At 40.8% G+C, this 22,452-nt stretch overlaps 1 protein-coding gene across 1 annotated transcript in view; it reads right to left on the minus strand.

Moving 5' to 3' along the window:
• slc39a14 (solute carrier family 39 member 14) overlaps positions 1-18,531 on the minus strand; it is a 32,292-nt gene extending 13,761 nt beyond the window's left edge. The window contains exons 1-6 of the mRNA XM_042220098.1: positions 16,448-18,531; positions 11,698-11,876; positions 9,899-10,224; positions 8,201-8,378; positions 1,922-2,091; positions 145-285 (exon numbers count right to left, since the gene is read on the minus strand). Coding sequence (XP_042076032.1) covers positions 145-285; positions 1,922-2,091; positions 8,201-8,378; positions 9,899-10,195 — 786 coding nt within the window. The 5' untranslated portion in view covers positions 10,196-10,224; positions 11,698-11,876; positions 16,448-18,531. The remainder of the gene's footprint in view (positions 1-144; positions 286-1,921; positions 2,092-8,200; positions 8,379-9,898; positions 10,225-11,697; positions 11,877-16,447) is intronic.
• Between the last annotated feature and the right edge of the window lie 3,921 nt (positions 18,532-22,452).

Consider the following 22,452-nt stretch of genomic DNA (forward strand, 5'->3'; position numbering starts at 1 on the left):
CTTTTGCAACACACCGTGAACCACATTTGAAAATAATTACTCTTTCTCAACATTTGCACGTACTTTCTGTAATCTTGGTGACTGGTTTGAATGACAGCGACTATCTAACAATAAAATAAAACACAATGAAGTCAATTTGTGTCACTCTTGGTATACACTCACCCCGTTTTTTTGCTTTAGGAGCACTTTGAGAACTTTTTCAGTGAAGAAGAAGAGGTAAAAGCCTCCGAACACCACGGCGGACTTGGACACGTAGAAATCGACCATTGGGTCAAATCCAAAGGCCTAGCATGCAGAAGAAGATGATGTTAACACGTGCAGCAATGTGTTACAATAAAGAATGCTTTCATGAAGGGCAGTGGTTCAGGATCAGAGGGCCCCGAATCAGGATCAGAGGCCCTGAATCAGGATCAAAGGGCCCCGAATCAGGATCAGAGGCCCTGAATCAGGATCAGAGGCCCTGAATCAGGATCAAAGGCCCTGAATCAGGATCAGAGGCCCTGAATCAGGATCAGAGGCCCTGAATCAGGATCAGAGGCCCTGAATCACTGTCCTTTGTGTTTCTTGCAAAAATCGTATTAATTTAGTTGAATTTAAGTGAGGACTGACTCACAGCTGATTGATGTCTGCAAGACAATTTAGACTATTAATGTCATTTCCAATCAAAAAACCTTGATTTTCCTTAATGCTTGTGCTGTCTATGGTGACTATAAACTTTAAAGCAGATTATTCTGTTGTTCAGTGGTACATACAATAAAAACTCATCCTACTCACTGTGAAACTGTGATTTATCTCACATTAAGTGAAAGGAGAAAAAAAATAACTAGTGCACATAAATACATGTGCACAAGGATTTGAACAATGACAGTTTATCATTTTGTCCTTGCACATCACCACAGTGGTTTTAAATTCATCAAAATGTGATTTAAATGCAGAGTTTCAGCTTTAATTCAAGCATTAACTGTTTAGGAATTACAGTTATTTTTATATGTAGCCGCTTAAAACTACAACATTTTAAATGTAAGGACTAGAAACTGAAAACTGCCTTACTGGGTTGAGATCAGGTGACTGACTCGTCCACTGAAGAATATCTAATATATAGATTCTTTTTTGGAGACTTTTGGAGAAACCTTTTAGTAATATGAGCAGAGAGTACAGCCCAGCACACGGTACAGAACTGAGAAAAAACTCTAGTGACCCAGTTCCACTGGCAGCCATACATGCCCGTGCTTGTTGGGCATGTATGGCTCCACCATGCTTGACATATAATTTGCTACACTTCTCCAAACTTTTCTCTTCCCATTCCGGCTTCATCGGTCCAAAGAATTTCATTCCAGAGCTCTTCGGATTCCTTCAGATATTTTCTGGCAAAGTGTAATCTGGCCCTCCTGCTCGTGAGTGTAACCAGAGGTTTGCACCTTGCTGGAAGCCTTTTGTATTTACTGTTGATGAAGGAGTCTCTTGTACGCATTTGTTTTTGTAAACCATGGAAATAATTCTGTGATCATCTGCTTCTCTTGTCTTCTGTGGTATTTCAGGCCTTTTGCTGTTGCTGAGCTGGTGAGTCCATCCTTACTTTTTAAGAATACAGCAGAGTGTTGATCTGACACTCTTAAATGTCTAAACAGTTATTTGTTAAACCCCTTAAATTAAACCTGAACCTCTGCACTTAAGTCTTTTCTTGAATGTTTGACTTGAAATACACTGTGTGGGTGGGCAGAGATTAAATTTAAAAAACAAACATTGACCTAACTGTATTTCCAAATGCTATCTATCTATCTATCTATCTATCTATCTATCTATCTATCTATCTATCTATCTATCTATCTATCTATCTGTCTGTCTGTTCTTTCAGGAACTACACAGCAGCCCTGCTAAAAATGCACTGCAGCAAACTGAGCCTCAGCAGCACCAACACTACCTCTGGGATGAGCTGAAACAGGGCGTTGGAGTAGAGAGTGCCAATGGCCAGGGCTATGAAGTAGAGCAGCAGTCGCTTGTAAAAGGTTTTCTTCATGAAGGGCACGACGCACGCCCCGACCAGCGAGCACAGAGAGATCAGTGTCACGCATAGGATCCCATAGCCCCAAACTGATTAACAGAGGAGAGAGAAGGGGGAAGAAGAGAGAGAGAGAAAGAGGTAATCAGTTTGGAAATAATCTTGTCGGATTAATGACCAGTGTGTTAACCAACGTCATGAGTTTTAAAAAAGGAGGGAAGACCAAGCAGTTAACTCCCTGGAAAGGAACAATTAAATGAAATCATCCTGAGAAAAAAGAGACATGAAAGGATTTTCAGGAACAGCGAGCCGATAATCCGCTGAAAACAGCTGAAGTGAGACCACCTCTTACTTGTATTTGAAGATAATCACCAGTTCCTCATTTCCACTGATAAAAAGAAGATGTCATTATAGTTTACTCCAATCTCAAGCATTCACACACACACTCTCGTTTTCATATCTTAGTGAGGACATCTAATTGACATGCTTTCCCTAGCTGCTTACCCCATCAAAAACAAATCCCTAACCCTCAGCCTAAACCCGAACCATAACCTAACCGTAACCCTGACACTAAAACCACATTTTGAGCCTCAAACCTGCCTTCAAACTTGTGGGTTTTTGTCCCCACGAGTACAGCGGCATGCCAATTTTCTGTCCTCACAAAGATGGGGCCCACACACGGTTGTTATGATCTACTCAGGTGTGTCTGTACCACTGTCATAGCCTCAGGCTAAACACTGCAGAGACAAAAGGGGGCAAACGAACTTTAAATAGCCCACTCGTAGCAGAAGGAGCAGTGCTAACAAGGGGTCACATTTCAGTTTGAAGGACACTTTAAGGGTGCAGTGCTCCATTTCCCAGGGCTCTGTTACACACAGTGAAACACATGACCCCCCCAAACAGTGACTAAAACCATGTTTCAGGTCTGTACAGCTTTTCTAGCATCAGAACAGAAATTCTCTCCTCAGTTAAACAACATAGGTGGCCTAGATCTCAGTACCAGGAGAGCTAGGTACACACACACACACCAGAGCACATCAGATCAGAGCAAATTCCACAGTGCCCGAGAAAGCCACAGAAAGGAAACAAAGTCAGGAACAGGAAAGAGTTATGAACACAGGAGAGACAATGGCGAGCTCGGCCAAAGTGCCGCAATTTTGTAAATGACGGCAGGTCAGACCGTTTCCAAGTTTCCTACCAAACCCCCTCACAATCAGCTGTTTTTTGGTATTTTTAATGAAGCCATGAAAAGCATTAACTACAGTACTATAAGCATTTGCTGAATTACACCAGCTCATTATGAGAGGGTCGGGTGGAAAGCACTGATTGATTTTTGATGGCAATGCCACGAACGAAGCAGAGCGTAATCTTTGTATGAGTGTATGAAAGTCAAAGGTCTGCATGTATGCATGTCCCGATGTCAAACCTCTGGCAGCAGCTGCAGGATGGCAGTGGAGAACAGCGTGCCAATGGCAAGCGCGATGAAATAGGTGAGTGCGTATTTCCCAAAGCGCGACTTCATCAGGGGCACGATGAAAACTCCGGTCAGGGCGGAGACATTGATGATTGTCACACTTAAGAAAGAAAAACCCCAAACTGGAGTTGGAGTAACAGGAAGGTACAACGTTAAAACAAAGCGCTGTGAATAACGTGCAGTCATCCATCTAGAAATGCAGCTCAAGCTGTGGATAAAAGATAACGTCAGCCAGATTCAATCATACAGGTCAAGCATTAAAAACAACAACAAAAACATCATGTGGGCTCCGGCTGTTGGATGTGAGAAAACTGTTGTGTGAGTGTCTTATGTCTGCAAGATCAGCAGCTACTTTGACGTTCATGCCAACGGCAGTAGATTTTCCATCACTGCAGAGGTGAAAAAGTAAATTCTCATTATTTCAACAAATCCATACGATAGCATCAGCCTATTTGCTGTCAGTTCAAATCTGGTATCAAACAGTCATATGAAAGAAATAACACCATCTTTCAGTTTTAAGGTTTAAGTATACATATAATTTAAAAAAAAAAAAATCTGATCCTTAGAAGGTCTTCCAGTCATTTAAATACAGCCTCAAATGAACAACAGCGCACGACATATTACACTGCGTCGTTATTTCTTTAACAGTTTTTTAAAACCCCTTCCTGCTTCCTGCAGCCAGGTGCTGCTATTCAAAGGCACACGATTACTTGTTCATCAGCCAGTTTAACCAGCTCGATACAACCAGACGTTTTGGCAGTTTGCTGGTTTGGAGCGTTCAGGTGGGCGTTAAAAAACACCATCAAGCGACTCATAATTTTATCTTCTTATTGCATTACTTAATTAACCTTTATCTTAACCCAGGCAAGATCCCAATGATGCACTCAAAACCTCTTTTTCAAAGCGCGAGCACCTGGCAAGACATAGCCAGACTTTTTGGCAGTTTGCTGGTTTGGAGCGTTCAGGTGGGCGTTACTCAAACACAGGCAGCAACTTAAAGATCTTAAAGAACAACGCGTGCAAACATCAATGAGATGAAGCAACGTTGTAAAGAAAAGTGGCCAAAAGTCCTGTGAGAGAGTGATGAAACCATTACTTCAAGGTATTGCTGTTTAAAGGTGCTCCTCCAAGCTACTGAATCACTGGGTGCATTTAGATCTTCCACTCGCTGCTTTTGGATTTGACTTTGTTTTGTCAGATAAAAATATGACAGTATAATATGTCGCGTGTTATTGATTGACATGGACCTGATACGTAAAACCAAGAGAGCTAAAAGCAGATGCATTTTATTTTTCATATGACTGTATGCAGCTGCAGCTTATTGATTTTTAAGTACTCAATTAAACTGTTCTTATATTTTCATGGGGTTAAAATCAATGCTCAAACTTGTGTTGACAGATTTTCTGATCAGGAGAAAAACAGGCTGCACAGACAGTTGAATCAGCTAGAAGCATGCACCACATAAATCCTGCAGTTTAATCCACTTTCTGTTCCCTTCTTTAGTTTTAGTAATTATATTATGATACGCTGCAGCTTTACTCCACCTGGACTCTAGAAAGCAGTCAAATAAAACAATTTAAGTACATGAAGTAGTTGAAGTGCTCACACACAATGCTACAGTTAAATATATCCAGCAACACCTGTAAAAAGAATAAAAGGAAGTAGCCATTGGTTAGATTTTCCATATCCTGCAAAACAAATTTTTGGATGCTGTGAGACAACTTCTCAACTTCTTGCTGAGGAAAAAACAAGTAAACAGATGAGCAACAATGGTGATGAAGGGAGATGAGTACAGCTGAGGAAAAGAGATATTTAATAATGTTTAAAAAAATGCATAAAGGGGAGAAAAACGTGAGATTGTATCAGATCAGAAATGGTAAAAAATGGAAATCAGCATCCCGTCATGTTACTAAACTGGATACAAAAGAAAGGATAATCAGGTCATATTTCAAAAAGTATTTCCTCAAAGAAAATCTGCTGCATGCAGATCAGAAGCTGTGACAGTAGTTTCCCAATAACAGCATCCAGCTCCGCTATGAACCATGGGAACTTTATCCTAAACATTTTAATGACATCAGAAAGTCAAACAGAATTTTAGAGAATACAGAGCCAGATGTCTTTGAGCCGTTTAGATGAGTTTGAATCGTTTCCGCTTTCTGATGAAACTATGGTGAAACACTCTGTGGTTTCTGACTCAATAGCAAAACTCTGTTTGTTTCCTCACTACTTGGCACCACTGTTTTATATTTCATCATTATTATTTAGTGTTTCCAGCAGCTAATGGACCTACAGTAGCTCTGGTACAGAAAAACAAGAGACACCAACATTCCCATCACTGACTTGATATTGGTTCTTATGTTCAATGGTAACTTTATTGTCTCCAATGGGAAATTGATTTGCTGACTTCGCATCCCTGCTAAGTTTTGCGTCTTGTGGTCTCACACACCCGACACTTTATTAGGTACATCTTCTAGTGCTGGGTTGGGTCCCATTTTCCCTTCAGCGTTGCCCTTAACGCTTCATGCCACAGATTCACAGGATGCTGAAAACATTTCTCTGAGATTTTGGTTCATAACGACATGATAATATCACACAGTGATGTCAATCTCCCAAAGGTGCGGAGGTCAGGTGACTGTGGAGGCCATCTGAGCACAGTGAACGGTCATGTTCAAGAAACCAGTCTGAGAGGATCTGATGTTGTGAACCGGAAAACTGTCCTCTTGGAATCTTTTATTAAAAGGGTTGGATGAGGTCAGCGACAATACTCGGGTTGGCTGTTGTGTTTAACCAAAGCTCCTTTGGTACTAAGGAGAACAAAGTGAGAAAATATACCCCAAACAACTAGTTTTGATGATACCTGTGAACTGCAGCCTCAGTTTCCTGGACTGAGCTGACAGGAACAACACCTGATGTTGTCTTCTGCTGCTGTAGTGCATCCGCTTCAAGGATCAACATGTTGTGCGTTTATAGATGCTTTTCTGCATACCTTGGTTGCAACCAGTGGTTATTTGAGTTACTGTTGACTTACTTTCAGCTCTAAGCTGTGTGGCCACTCTCTGATTTCTGGTATCAACAAAACATTTCTTCCCAGAGACGTGCCACTCACTTCATATTTTCTCTTTTTTGGATATTTTTCCTATCAGTCACCTAAATCACCTTTCCTACTCTGATGGTTGGTTCTAATGAGTTGAGATGGAGTACACACCAAAGTGGCTGGTGAGTAACCTGCAAATTCCATGTTTGCAAACTGTCTCCATTACTGCTGTCTAGAGTGTTTCTTTCAAAAGAGGCTCAAGACTTCTGGAAAAATCATCAATCTATTGAGAAATGTTCACGGTGTACAAGAGCCGTGCAGACGAGTCAAAAACCATTTAAACACAGCTGCTGGACACGCGGTTAAGAACATAAGCAGCAGAATAAAGAGAATGTCATCAAACATCATTAAAACAAGTATCTGGTTAAAAAAGGATCATTATTTTATGTCTATTAGCAGCATATCAGTGCTAATGTGAGTCCTTGGGTAAAGCTGGATTATTCACATGATGAGAAAAGAAAAGGTTATTAAATTTCCTCTCTGATACCTGTAAACCTCCAGCTAGGAAAACATCTCTCAAGCCAAAATAAGCTGCCTAAAGAGGAAAGTGTGAAGTGAGCTGAAGCCATGAGGGCCTGATAAGGGAAAACAAATTTGTCAGTGGAGAGTGAGAAATGGAGCCACAGCTCTGGGGCCATTTCTTCTTCACCTGTCAAGGATGAAATAAATAAGGACACCGGCTACAGCACAGGATTCAAGCCCAAAGTCTTTGCCTGCATAAAGAAAGCTGTTGTTTTTCTTTTAGCTGAAGCTCAACAAATGTTTTGGACTTTTCTGAACCGATGATCCTGAGGCCTTGAGCACTAAACATCACATGACTTCACCAAAACCTCCAAGTCTGTGATTAGCTTGCTTTTTATACCAGCCACACACTCCAGAGCCAATTTAGTTTTACTTCATGAAGACTCAAAGGTTTTTCTTTTTCTCTTTACACAGCAGCCTGCACTGAATTCAGCATTTCCTAGAATTTCTGACAGGATGTGCACGTCAAAGCGGCTCTCAGGCTTAGAACATCCTGCTGGGTGTGTTCGGTCAGCAGCCTGCACGGAGCTTCAGCGGTTCAGCAGCCAAGGAAAGATGAGCTTTCCAGCCTGGACTGTCTTTACCTGGATGAGATCTGTGCTGCATACTGAAAACACTGAGAGAAGCTGGACTGTGGACTCTGAAAGATGTGCTGGTTTTTACAGAAAACTGAGAAATGCAATCTGAGCTCTTGGCTAACTGTGCGTGCTTATTTTGGCTTTCACCTCCTTCGGGGACACCATAAAAATCACCAGGCAACAAAACACACACATTTCGAGCTGAGATTTGCAAGGTGTGTGATAATACTTGAACTGACAACAGAAATGACATGAACAATGAGGCACAGAAAACCTTGAAAGAAATACAGCGATTGCAGAGGAAGTTAAAAAGAAAATATTTGGAGAAGAAACACTTTCTGGATTCATGCTGTTTTTGTCTGAGATGCTGCTTGGATGAATCCAACTGTGTCTCTTCTGAATAACAATGAAAAACAATGAAAAAGGCTTTAAGGAGCAAAAGGTAAACTTTGATCAACACATATGTACAATTTCCACCAGAGGAAATTAAAACATACAAATATGTTAAATATTAGTATTTAGTTGGTGCTCACCTTCAGCGTCGGAGGGCCTGGGGTAGTTGTCGCTGCTTTGCTCCTCCCCTTTATGTGCCCTGCAGCTGCCAGCATCCAGCTGCTGCAGCATGGTGGGGCACAGCTCCTGAAAACCCCGGCCATCCAGCCGCGACTCCTCGCTCATGCTGTAAATGGCCAGTGTGTCTGCAGGCAAGCACTGGAACAGGAAACATCCCCATAAATGACCCACACAAGCGAACATCTCACTGTTGGTGAATTAGCCAGGACATAACCAGGATGCAGTGACAGGTTAGCATGCTTTTCACCTTCATGTGGACTGAAAACACAACACAAATGAGTCTGTCAAGACTCATATTTGGAGTCTAGACTAGACGAAATTAACAGGAAGGCACTATTGCATAACATTGGTGTCACCAATAAAATAAATAAATAAAAAAACAGCATCTGACCAAATAAAAATGATGATTAAATTTTCGACTCTAATGAGTCTATGCTAACAAAGTAACGGTTTAAAATAATCCTTTCTGTTGGGCCTCGTTGTTGCCTCCACCGACTGTGTCATCACAGCACTGTAACATTTATACTGGGCACGCTGAGGCGGGCTGAACCTGCTCAGAGACAGGTGTTGCCACTCAGAATAAACCTTCATGTTCATGCTGGAACAGAAATAGAAGTCAGAGCTCCCTCTTTATAATCGGAGAATCTGAGCTATCAATGAAACTAATGTGTCTTCAACTGAGCTGCAACGCATGACCGAGGTCATAAACATCAAGGGGTGGAGAAACAAGGAAAGTGCGTCCCAAAGTGACGTCACAACTGCCACTCACGAGGGCGACAGCACCTAAAGTAGGTGTTTTCACTCAGATCCAGAGCTTTTTAACAACATCTGCTCTCATTGTAATTATGAAAAGGCTGAAGTAGAGAAACAAGTTCAGAACAGAGTGTTTGATGCAATCAGAAGACTGAGCTTTTGGGATTAGTTGCGCATGCGTTGACTCGGGATGCATGTGGCAGATGTCGCTTTAATCCTGACTTAAAAAGATGGATCAGAAAAACAGAGGAAGACAGAATAAACACAGTGAGTGAAAAATTTAAATTAGGTGAATAAAGTGATCGCTCAGATTTTAATGTTATTTATTGTCATGTAATAAATACCAGCTCATTAGATTTATATTTTTACATGTATTTGTTTGCTACACTCTATTTTACAAAGGTGGGAAAGAAAAGTTGGTGCTGAAAATAATAAAAAGCTTTAATATCTGTGACGTGGTAGAAGGAGCAGATGCCTCAATATGCTGCAAAGTCAAACTGTGGAACACCCTGAATATTCTCTGTAGCTCGGCCGGTTATTGACAAACGAAACGTTTCAGTGTCACAAACCAACGTCTGACTCATGTGTGACGTCCTAGCCATCACTTATTTTTTTTGGAAAGGTTCATACTTGGCCACCAGTACTCACAGCGAATCTATTCAAAGGCAGATCAACAAGTGAGTGAGTCAATGAGCCACGACACTAAGTATGGGAAATATGCTAAACAGCTCAGCTATCTGGAACCGGTACTGCCTGTTTCTTCCAGACAAAACTGGATTTATGATTCTACTTCAGAGTCCTGCAAAGGTGCACGAATGTTAGTCTTTAGCTTCTATTCGTTATATTTATTCCACAACAGAAATAAAATATGAATTTAAAATGGAGAGAATGAAAAGGTTTTGTACCTTGGAGCTGTTGAACTGGGGAGGTGTGGTTGTTGGTGTTTCAGCTGTGCTGTCGCTTTCACTCTGGCCCTGGCTGAGGGCTGCTAACAGAGATCGCAGCTGAGGGACCGTGATGGTGCTGTTGTCCCCATAGCGGGACAGAAAGTCCTGTAGCACCTGGGCAGGTGACTGCGTCTGACTCTCCACCTGACCAGTCACCTGGCAGAGCAGCACAGCTAGAGCCAGCAGGAACGCCAAGTCAAAGTGGAAGAGGCTGGTGGATGTAGCGGCACGGCCATGAGGGCAGCAGATGAGCATGTCTTCTTCAGTGGACGCAGGACGTCGATCTGTGGGGAGGACAGAAGCCACAAAAAAGAAAGTTTGAGTAAATCTTTGAAATCACTGAAGAGAATGTGGCATTACCTCGCTTTTTAGGAAACTACTTGGATTGCATGTTGAGGACCTGAAATACCAGACTATCAATATCTGTTGGACACATCACTGTTTGTGTGCAAGCACGCGTCGCTATTTGCTGGAAATTCACTATACGGTCTAAACAGCATAGTTTCTGTATGCGACTTCCTGATAAGGTGTGTTAACATTGTGATAGTACGTAACAGAACACAGTTAGTAGTAGTAATTTTGACGCATACTGACAATTGTCTGATAGAAAACAAGCACGCTAACAGTAATATATGGGTTGATGTTTCTCATATGTTTATCTTATTAATCCCGGCCAATCTGAGCGATCGAGGTAGACGGGCCTTCATCGGGGAGGCCACATCACAGCCTGCCCAGAGTTTGTCAAAAGGCACCTGAAGGACTCTCGGACCATGAGAAACAATTCTTCACTCTGATGAAACAAAGATTGCACTCTTTGGCCTGAATCCAGGCATCATGTCTGGAGGGAACCAGGCACTGCTCATTACCGGGCTAATTGCATTATTAAGGTGAAGCATTGTGGCAACAGGTACTGGGAGACTCGTCAGTAGGGATGGGAATTGAGAACCCAGTAGTCCAATTCCTTGGAATGGTTAGTCTGCCTGGCTATCCATACTCTAGGCACAATCAGCCGATTTCTGCTCGTGTGTCAGAGGAGGAAAATAGTGGCGCAGTCTACAGCGTGGACATTACTTTAATTTTTATTGTATTACTCGATCTACAACAATAATATGCTGCTGTGTGGTTTGGATTGCTCACTATGAAAAAGTCCTGACCCTAAGTTTAATGTCCACACTGACCAGCCCAAGATTGATTCTCTTCTGAATTATGACAACTGAAAGATTTTGGGAGCTTGTAACAGAGACTCATCCAAAGCAGGAGAAACACTGGTACCAAAACACTCTATAATATACAAAATAACTGCTGCTTGAAGCAAAGCTGTGAACTTCTAATTAAACACCAAACACACAAGGTGACACAAAGAGCTTTTGTAGCACGAAGCACAAGCTGAGAACAGGAAACAGTGGAATAAACACAGTCCCCAATTACAGACAATTACAGGAAATTATAGCACACAGATTATCACTGACAATCTCAACCAATGTGCCGTCTGTTGACCGGAAATAGGATTTACTGGTGTTTCAACACTTTACTCAATCGGTGTTGGTGATTTATCCAACACTGTGTGTTTCGACTATATAAAACCCTTATGATTTCCACTTTTTTAAACTCTGACAGTCCAATCACATAGGATCATGTCCACATAGGGTCCACTGTTGTAACAGAGTCTCTATTCATGTCTGTGCACCCTGCAGGTCTACAAGCAAAGCTGGGCTGAATAAACACAGCCATTCATTTTGTTGTAAAGAAGCGCTCACCTTTTCCTACAGAGGTGCGTAATGATAGCCGGTGAGTAAAGAGGCTGTTTCAGTCGGTCTGCCCTGAGGCTCCCAGCCTGCTGAGTAATGCTCACGGGTAACTTGGGAGCTGAGATAGATGTGGGGAGGGAGAAATGTGAGTCTGGAGAGAGCAGCAGGGTCCTCAGGAGTGCAGTGGGCTGTGGAAGAGAGGGAGACAGATAAAATGAAGGTTACAAGTCACTGGTTAGGAGGAAACAAATAGGGAGAGGTAGACAAAAAGACATGAGGACTAAAAAGAAACCTGACATGGCAGCTGCCAGCTCAAATCTACCGTGTGTTCTCTTATCCATCGATTCGTCCTCTTCCTGTCTGACACCCGATCCACAAAGTCAAGAACTGAGCCGAACCCTGAATATTTCTTTTCTGCAACTGAAGTGTTTCTTGTTGACACCTATGCAGTTACTTAAAACTAAAGCTGAAAAAGATTAATTAAGAAAAAGCAGGCTGACGTGCAAGCAAGTGATCAGCATGATTCACTTTGAAATTTCTCACTTCCAAACATCACTGATGTTTTGGAAAAATGCAGCCTTACCTGAAAAAGTAAAAGTTTTATTTTATCTGGGGAAAGTTGACTAACCAATTTGAGTTCAGGCACCGTCTTTACGTCTCTCTCCAAAGGTCTCTGATCTGAGGAGGCAAAGAGAAGACTCTCCTCTTCTCCCCAGTGAATTACACCCTTTCTCCCACATTTTCCCCTCCACTTGGCCTAATGAGGCCTTATTCTGGAGTTGGTGGAGGAGAGAAATAGAATAAAACTTCAAAAGCATCTTTAGGTACCACTTTTTCAAACTTTCTTCCCTGCAAGTCTCTGTTGCACAATCCTCCTTAAAGTTGCAGGAGCTCTGAACCTTGGCCTCTTTCCTGCTGGCTGCTAATGTTCAGGCACACGGAGTAAACAATGGTACTAAAATAAATTAGTCAAGCTAAAATTAATACAACAAATACTTGCTCCTTCTAACTTTTTAAAGCTGAGGTTTTCCTGCAGTAGGCAGTGGGAGAGTGTGTGGACACTATGTTGTGCAACCTGTAGAGTCTATTTGTGAGAAAGGCTTAAAACTGAGCACGCTGATGTGCAAAATAGAAGTGGTGCAACATATTTCATGGGTCAAAACTGGTCTTTGGGAGGTCACATAAGTATGACTGGTCCATATAAGTGAAGTCAGACTGTTTGTGTTAAGTAGTTGACAGAAGCCTAGCAGATATTTGATTTCTTTTTATAATGCCACTGCCTTAGCCAAACATCCTCATATTAACAGGATTTGCTTGGTTAAATAAAAAGGTCTTAAGTACCTCTAATCTTAAGAATGAGATGAAGTAACAGCCAGCTGTTTTGAAGCTTCACCTTGTGGTTTAACTGCTGTTAGTGGTCCCTGTGAAAACCCAGGAAAGCTGCCAGAAGTAAACTGATATCTCTCTCATCTTGTGCATTTATTTTTTATAAGAGAGTCAAGGTGTGTCAGCCTATATTAGAGAGTGAAAGCACAAAGGTGAAACGCATTCACGGGCATGTTCGAGACAAATGTTTGTCTAGAAGAAGGGGAGAACATGTTAAAGAGACCAGTACTGAGGGGAAAAGCCAAGACGCATTTTCTACAGGACAGTATATTACAGTTTTCTGGTTCTTTTTGCAGCCTAACAAGTCTGACTCAAACGTTTCCCAACATGTATCTGTTAATTCCTCTAAAACCAAAGAAAATGGGCAGACACCAACCAAGAAGCTCTGCTGCTACGTTACACATGAACCACCCAACAAACACAGGAAGAAAGGCTTTAACATTCAATTAATATGTTGAAACTTAAGAACCAGCCATGTAATCTTCCTTAACACAAACACAACATGTCGGGTATTCACATCTTGTGAGGACATCTAATTGGCATAATGCTTACCCTAACCATCAAAAATGAATGCCTAACCCTAATATACCTAACCATAACCTAACTGTAGCCCTTACACTAAAACCACATTTTGAGTCTCAGAAATGCCTTCAAACTTGCAGGGACCCTGATTTAGGTCCCCGTAAGTGCTGCTGGTCCCCACAAGTATAGTAAGCTTCCAATTTTTGGTCCCCACAATGATATAAATACACGCTCACACACATGCATGCACCACACACATGCAACAAGGATGTTTGCAGTCAGTCGATGACATAAATCGTCAACTATCAAATGTCAATATCAACACGAGCACCATAACTGCAGTGTTAGAAACCTGCCTGGGATAATCTCCAGGTTACACACACTAAATATACACATGCATCTCAGCGTCTGGAGGATGTGCAGCTCCAAAAAGTCGAGCTATGATAAACAGTGAAGGAGCAGAAACATTCCTCACTGGCAGATGGCTGAGGTCCAATCAAAACAAGTGCCCCAAATGTTGGGTCACGCTCATGTCACCATGTCTGTTTTAGTGGTGTGTGTGTGCCCACAGATAAGATAAAGGCTGGCAGACGAGACTGGCAGTCTGCAGCACAGACGTGAGCTCTTCAACATGATGGTGAAGGCCATGGATGGAAAGCATGATGATTACATGGGAGCTGGCACAGGGGTGAAGGAGGGAAAAAGCTTAGTCACCAATCCCGACAGCACGCAGAGGACCTCGGATGTCTCAAGACGTCACCTGTTTGTCTGACTTTGTCTTTTTAGTCTCCCATCATGACAGGATAATCTCTCCCTGATCCATACCCAACCCCCCAAATAAGTAAACATATAATGTTCACTTATCATTTCAGTGATACATTTTTTTTATTAGTATGTATTCTTGAAGATTTGTTCCCATTTTCAAAATAAGTGTAACTGGCATTTAAATACACCATTTAAATACAAATAAGTATAAATACAAGGATTATATTTCTCTATAATATGAAATACCAATGAAGAGGAAATCTAATCTAACACTGGCATGAAAATGAATCCCGTCAAACTGAAGCGCTGACAGGAAGGACACACAAGACAAATCGGGTTTCCGTTACAGATCAGGTAGCCATCCACGAGCAAGCATGAGAATACTGCAGCCAGAGAAAGCCGTGAACTCGGAGGCTGAGGTCACCGCGGTATCAGAGCACTTGTGGTGATTAACCATTATTACCAGTGTTTTCTGCACTACGGTCACATCTCACGGCTACTGCACCCACGTGTAAACACCGCTCAATGACCAGTTTCCCTCGTCATCACCAACTTCGTGTGCTGACAAGGCAGAAATGAAGTCAGCGGTGGGTTACAGGTCTCACAGGACTTCTGGCTGACACTTTATCACCAGCCTCAAAAACAACATGAATAACTGCTTTCCATGGATTAGTTCAACCAAACAAACCATGACCACTCCAAACCCACGCATCCTTTTAATAAATTTGTGAGTAATTAGGGTGATGCATACTGGTGAGCTAATCCACAAACTAAACCATCCATCATAAAAGCACAGAAAGAAACTTTCTGCTCGCATTTCGCCTTTTTAAATAAGCCGGCACCATGAGGCTCCGTACAAGGAGCATAGATGTCGTCATTTGGCACCAGAAAGTTTTAAAAGGGTAGTCTGAAGAGGCAGATCTCAAGAAACACGTAGGTGTAAGAAAAAAAGAAGAAGAAAAGTGGAATTTCGTAACAAAACGAAACAAAAGAAGAGCACAGGGGGATTAAACCAAACAAAGCAGTGAATAAAAGAGGCGCCTGAAACTGTAAGATTAAGTAAGATGTACTTTGTGTTTTTCCAAAAATAAAATCAAACAGCATAATTGCAGTCACTCGTAACAATTCTTATCCTTCAGCTGGGGAAGATCACAAATCTGTACAGAGAAGTAATAAGTCAACACAGCGTTTATCAGGCTAGATATTAACACGTTCACATGAAAGGGATGGCGTTGGTGTTATATTACTGATCACAAACTGGGGTAGGTCTACTGAAGGGAGATTTTACAAGGAGAAATAAAACTTTGGCCAGTGTGAAGCAGGTAAAGCTGCCATAAATGCCGTCTGTGGACGAGAACACATTCATCAGTATCACAGCTCCGTCATTAACACCTGACGTACCAGCGAATGACAAACGCTTAACTATGTTCAGGCGTTTAAACTCTGATAATAAAGGATAAATATAAAAAAGAATTTTAAAAATGAATTCAAACTTAGGCTTCCTCTATTTGAAAAACTGACATAAGGTAAAAAACAACAACAACAACAACAAAAAAGTACAAAGTGCTCTGTTTTAGGATCATATATAGAGGCTTACAGAGCAATAAAGTTATTTTTATATCGCAGCCAGAACAAATAAAGTTGCTTCTAAGAATCCGTATTTCTTACCGATGCTCTTCGGGGAAAGATAAAACTCTGCACTCTGAAGTCGAAGAGATCGTACAGAGATAGTTTTTTTAGAGATTTCAATGATTAACAGGCAGTGATTTCATTCATGTTGCCCAACAAAATGATGATAAGAACACTTGGTATTAAATGCTGCCATGCCATGTGTGTTTCCATAAAATCAATATTTAGGTCTTTAAATAACAAAAGTAACGACTGCCAGTCCCAAACCTGGATAAATAAGGAGGGTTGTGTCACTAAATAGCAAAATTACATTCAATATCACTCACCCTTATTAGTCCAATAACTGTACTTATCAGACTTGTGACAAATCTAAAAACATAAACAAGCTCTCAGATCTGGTTTCAACAGGCTTTCTCTGCAGACTCGTGCTGACTACAGAGCATGCATTTCATCCTACCTTTTCTATGAATGGAGACTGCTTTCAACAGATCCTTTGCAATTTCCAGCAGTTTGCACCTCACATCTCGTCCGTCCTCTCACATCTGCACTCTGTCCTCTCAGGCCACTTTATATACAACCACAGGGAAGACCAGGTGAGGCTGTGCATGCCTTCATCAACCCCTAATTACTGTTTCGCTTGGTTCTCGTGCAGTTATCATCAACCAAAGCCGTCATTAGATGATAGAGTGATAGCTGTGGGCACTGTTTTGGTTCACCAAACACATTGTTATTGTGCTCCACTCATCCTGACTACACTCCAAACGACCACCAACCATAAAATTAAAGGGTTTCGACGTGACCCGGACTGACTCAGACCCCATCTCTCTTACCCAGGGCAGGAATCCAGACACAGAAAGCCACAGAGCACGTGCACTGAAGGAAGTTACACACATTTTAAGTGGTGGGTTACTGTTTCCTTTTTACTTTAAGAGAACATTAAAGATAAACTGCAGCCATCAAATTAGTTAAGGTAGAGTTTTTTTATCAAGAGTAAGTTAAACATGACGTGGATTAAATCCAGTCTTAGACCATAAACCTTTTTCAAGTAGGTTAAATAATGCACTGATTAAAAATAATAATAATAAAAATGAACTGAGTGAGGTACAAATTAAAAAAAAAAAAATCTAATTAAACTACAGATCATTGACTAACTATATGTAACTGAAATCAGCACAAAAACCAGATAAAACAAGCACATGAAAACGAGCTCTTGGAAATGATCTTGTATGAAACATGTCAATAAAGTAATTGCTGAGAGGACGACTGAATATTGTACAGCTTGGGGTGTTTACAGAAATCAAATCATTTACCACAAACACACTTATAGACAAAGAGCTGGTCCAGGATTTGAACCTAGGACCTCATGCAGAGAATCATACTCCCTACCAGGGGCGGGGAACTCCAGGCCTCAAGGGCCGGTGTCCTGCAGGTTTTAGATCCATCACAGCTGATTTAAATGGTTAAATGACCTCCTCAACATGTCTTGAAGTTCTCCAGAGGCTGGTAATGAACTGGTCACTTGATTCAGGTGTGTTGACCCAGGGTGATATCCAGGGGCAAATTTTACAGGTGGGTTAGGGGGGTTATCACCCCCCCCAATAATCAGACCCAATCAATATAACCCTCCCAATAAAATTATGAATTATCTTGCATAAAGAGGTTATTGATTATCTTTACTCTTTTCAGTTATTACCAGCAAAATCGTTTCATGTTTAATCATCTGGGAATATACCCAGATTTATTTATTTATTTAGACAGAGATCTTAACCCCGCCAATGTTCAGCACAAAGTTACGGTGATGGTGATATCCAAAACCTGCAGGACACCGGCCCTTGAGGCCTGGAGTTGGACACCTAAGTTATTTGCAAACACTGGGGCAAAACTGTATGGGTGAAACACAGGCACAGCTAATGAGAGCCAAAACTAACAAAATACTAGAATTTCATCACTAAACCTTGAGCACGGACATCATGGATTACACAGTAAGCCCTAAAATTAGATTTAAAAACACTCCCACAGGTAACAACAGCACATGCATGATCCAGTTTAATGACTCAGAGTAGTGAGGCCTGGTCAGGACGTGTCAATTAATGTGGACAGAGCTCTGAAGAATCATCCAGATGAACAAAGTAAAAGACCAAAAAAATAATAATAATAATCAGCCTTCTCAGAGCTGTTATGAAGAAGGAAACTATTCATAGAGGCCAAAAGCATTTCTAAACCAGACTGTAAATATGCTGCATGCTATGGCTGGGTAATCAATCAAAAATCATTCAGAACCTCTAACGGACGAAATCTTGCTCAAGTCACTTTGGGTTTTTTGTTATTGTTATTCTTCTGTATAAAGCGCAGTAACATTATTTTTAGACTGCAGCCAACATGAATAAAGTTGTTTCAAAGAATCTGCATTTCTTACTGAAGCTCTGATCCAAATGCTGTAGAGCCTTTTTTTGGAGTATTTCAAGTTGCTATGCATCAATACAACCATTATATCCCAAATTTTAATAATAGGTATGCATTAAGTCCATAGTAACTACTAGGGGTGCAACAATACTCGTATCGATATGGAACCGTTCGATACAGTGCTTTCAGTTCAGTACACATATGTATCGAACAATACAAAAAATTATATTTATTTTATCAACTTTTCACTATGGGCTCAAAATGTGGTCATAAATATTTTGTACTTGTAAATCAGTTCAGTATGTGTAAAAAGAATTTGTGTGTGCGTAAAAAAGATTTGAGTGTGCGTAAAAAAGATTTGAGTGTGGACTTAGCCAAAAAAAAAACAAAAAAAAAAACTGCAAGTTACAAGTACGAATTTTGACCCTATTTTTGTCATGTCAATCACAAATGTAACAATCCAATCAGAGAACAGATGGGTTTGGCTGTCGGAGGGGCGCTTTTTTTTTGAACTGCAGGTCCTGCGGGGTTCAGATCGCACGAACAGGTGTGGGTTTAGAGCTCTGGGTAGCTCCCCAGCTGGGTCTAGACTGGGTCTAGAGAGTATTTTAAATTCAGGGAATTTAAAATAGAAAGTAGCTCGTCCACAGAAGGACTGGTAGCTCCCCTTACGATAAGGGTTCAGATCGCGCGAACAGGTGTGAAATGTGTGTGTTTAGTTAGTTTGTTTGTTTGCTTGTTTTAATCAATTTTAAATCATGCTTTTTATTTGTTTTTGTTTCTAATGTCTCTGTAAAGCACTTTGAATCACCTTGTTGTTGAATTGTGCTATACAAATAAATTTGCCTTGCCTTGAAGGGTAATACAGTTTGAAGCTGGAGGATCTCTATATAAATATCCGATAGCAGCTAGGTCCCCTAACTTTCAGCAGCTGTTGAAAGGATAAAGTTGTGGTATATCAGTGGTTAGAAATACCATTATTACTTTAGGATTAGTTTAACACAAAGTCAGGGCTGACCCGGGACCATTGCTGTGAGTCACAGTGCGCAGCATAAAAGTCCTTTCACATCGGACGCAGGATGTGCTGCTAATGCTAACTAAAAGCAAAGGATCCAGAATTTGTTGCGCTGGCTGCTGGGCTCTGTGGGTTTTTGCAGCAGCTCTACCTGTACTAGATGCACCTGCTCCTTGTCTTTTCTATCTCTGACTTTATGTCCTCTACAAGAGTTTGTTTCTTTTTACACACACACACACACACAAAACTGATTTACAAGTACAAAATATTTTAATTTATTTTAGCCCAACTTTTCTTCTGACGATGCTGTCTGTGTTGAGCGCTCAGTGGATCTGCGTTCGACTACTCCGCCTAGGCTGCACTGTCGAGCGCAGATCCACTGAGCGCAGCGCAAGCTAGCAAGACAGAAGCTAAGCTCGTTGCAACATGGCAAATTGAACCTCCCCCACCCTCATTCAGATCTGGCGTTTGGAACTATTTTGGTTTTCATGTGAAGTATGACCCTGAGGTAAGCGCGTCATGGACAAAAGTAAAACAGTATGTCGGATGTGCCACGCAATGCTCAATTGGTGGGAACTAGTGCGTTAGCTCTGTTAACGTGTTGACGCCGTCCAGCCCCACGCACGGGGCGATCCGCGGTAGCTCGTTAACGGAGATTTGCCGTGTTTGGCGTTAACGTCATTTCAACGAGATTAACGCTGACAGCACTAGTGGGAACACAACGAATATGACTGCACATTTACTCCGACATCATCCTAGTGCAAAGACAAGTGGAAGCAGACAAAAACAACAAGCAGCATGCTACAAACTTTACCCGAGTCATTTAGACAGCCGTTAGCACAGGATTCTCCTTATGGGGACCTGATATGTTTAATATGCTGCTGAGAATATAGCCCAGAAGAAGCGTATAGTATAGCTTTTATTTTGGAAAGAGCCATTTCTCTGTAATAAACTCTCTTTTCCAAAGATGAGGGATTCCTCAATCAGATGGATTTAGTATTTTGTTGTTTCAGCAACATTAAATTTAAAAACTGTACGTTTGAGTTAAAATATATATATTTATAATTTTAATAAATGACAAATTAAAAAAAGCATGAACATTTTCTTTGTATCGAAAAAATATTGAACCGTGTCACCAAAGTATCAAACCAACCGTGAATTTTGTGTATCCTTGCACCCCTAGTAACTACATAAATTGCTAAAAAGTGCAAATACTACAAAAGAAACTGAAAATCGTTTTTCTAGTTACAGAAATGTGAAAGATATCCCTTAAATCTATAAATGCAAAAACATTATGCAAAATAGTTTCCAATCACAGGAAGTTTATTTTAAGTGTCTTCATAATTTCTGAGATAAGCTCATTTTTAAAAACTGCAGCAAAAACTAAAATAAATATTGTGCACAATTTGCAAAATGCAGCATGTGCATCAAAATAAACCATTTTCAACAGGTCAAAGTTCTAAGTGTTCCTGGAATTATACAGATACTGTATAGTTCTTTCAGTAGCACCAGTGGGCATTTAAAAGGCCCCGAGGGGGAAAATAAACTACATTTCCTGCAAAAATGTAAAATTTGGGTTTTGCAAATAATGGCTGACACGTGATAGTTTGTTCTGATAACACGATGACGTTTATTTCAACGTAGGAAGTGCCACGAACAGCTGAACAGATCGGCAAACCGTGTTTCTAGATTATAGTGTTTTTGTTGTTGCGTGCACTTTTTACGCAATTTTTTGAAATCCATTAGTGAAAGGAAACCATGACCTGGGACAAGTTAAATGCTTGAAGAACAACGAGACGCACAGCAAGCCATGATAGCAGTCAGAAAAGCCTTTGAAAACGGCAGATTCACACATAAAGTAAAGCATCTTGTTGTATATAACTGTAAAGCTTGAGGTGCTTGCAGATAATGCACATATAAAGTATGTATGATAGCGCATTATTATGTGCTATCATACAGGCGTGGAACAAACAAAATATGAATCCAGGGCCTTTAGCACACAAAGTAAAGCGCATACACATCACCCAACGGGCCTGTGAGAGCAGTGAAACATCTCACCCGTCCCAATTTCATATCGAAAATGCACCACTGATGGCAAGAGGAGGACAGATGTCAGTCTAATCCTGACTGAAAAAAGCCAGATCATGCATCAGTGACAACAGGCACATCTTTTCAGATCAGATCTTTGCTCATTTCTCACCTGCAATCCAAACTCTATTAATAGTATTTCCCTTCACATGTCTAGTGTTGGCTCCACTCCACGCACAACATGTTTGTGTAGGTGGTGCACGCACAGAGAGAGAGCTGTCAAAGGAAAAGCTGCCATGCTTTTTTATTTTACAAAGTTCAGCACCAAACAAATTTAACATCATTGCTTTAAAAAATGATTAATGTATATCTTATAAAGCAAGAATCGTATGACATATGCGACATGCCCCTTTATATGTGAAAGCCCACAGAGCCTGAAGCAGAAAGTCAGCTTAACAGAGAATTTGATATCTTTTATCCCCAAATGTTTGGTTTGTTAGCTTTGGTCACACCAGCTAATGCAAAGAAAGGCTGGCTGTGTTAAACCATGTTTGTAGTACACCCCTCTGTGCTCATATCTCAAAACCATAGTGTCTGTATGTACACACACTGTAGTTATTTTACAACAATAACACTGAAAGTAATAAAATGAAATACAACTAAATAAAACACTAAACTGAATTGTAAAGTTAACAATTAAAATAAAGGGCCTTTGAGATACTTGTAAAGGCTCCAATCTCATTCACAATACTCCTAATCATTATTACTTTTAACTTTCTGCAGACTGTAATATAAACTATAACATTTCATAATGTGACCTATAAACTACAAGCGACCCTAAACGACTGACGAGGCAGTGGACTTTACAGGTTTAAGCAACTGTCAGCGTGAGCAATAAAAGATAAATTAACAATTAACTCATCCTATGCAATACATCTGTATATACGTGGAGTAAAAATTAGAAGCAGTAGTAGTACTGAGTAACAGTTCCGACTTCCAGTGACCAAAATGAGATT

This window comes from Haplochromis burtoni, unplaced genomic scaffold (assembly GCF_018398535.1).
Source record: "Haplochromis burtoni strain Fernald_Lab_line unplaced genomic scaffold, NCSU_Asbu1 Contig_43, whole genome shotgun sequence".
Lineage (NCBI taxonomy): Eukaryota > Metazoa > Chordata > Actinopteri > Cichliformes > Cichlidae > Haplochromis > Haplochromis burtoni.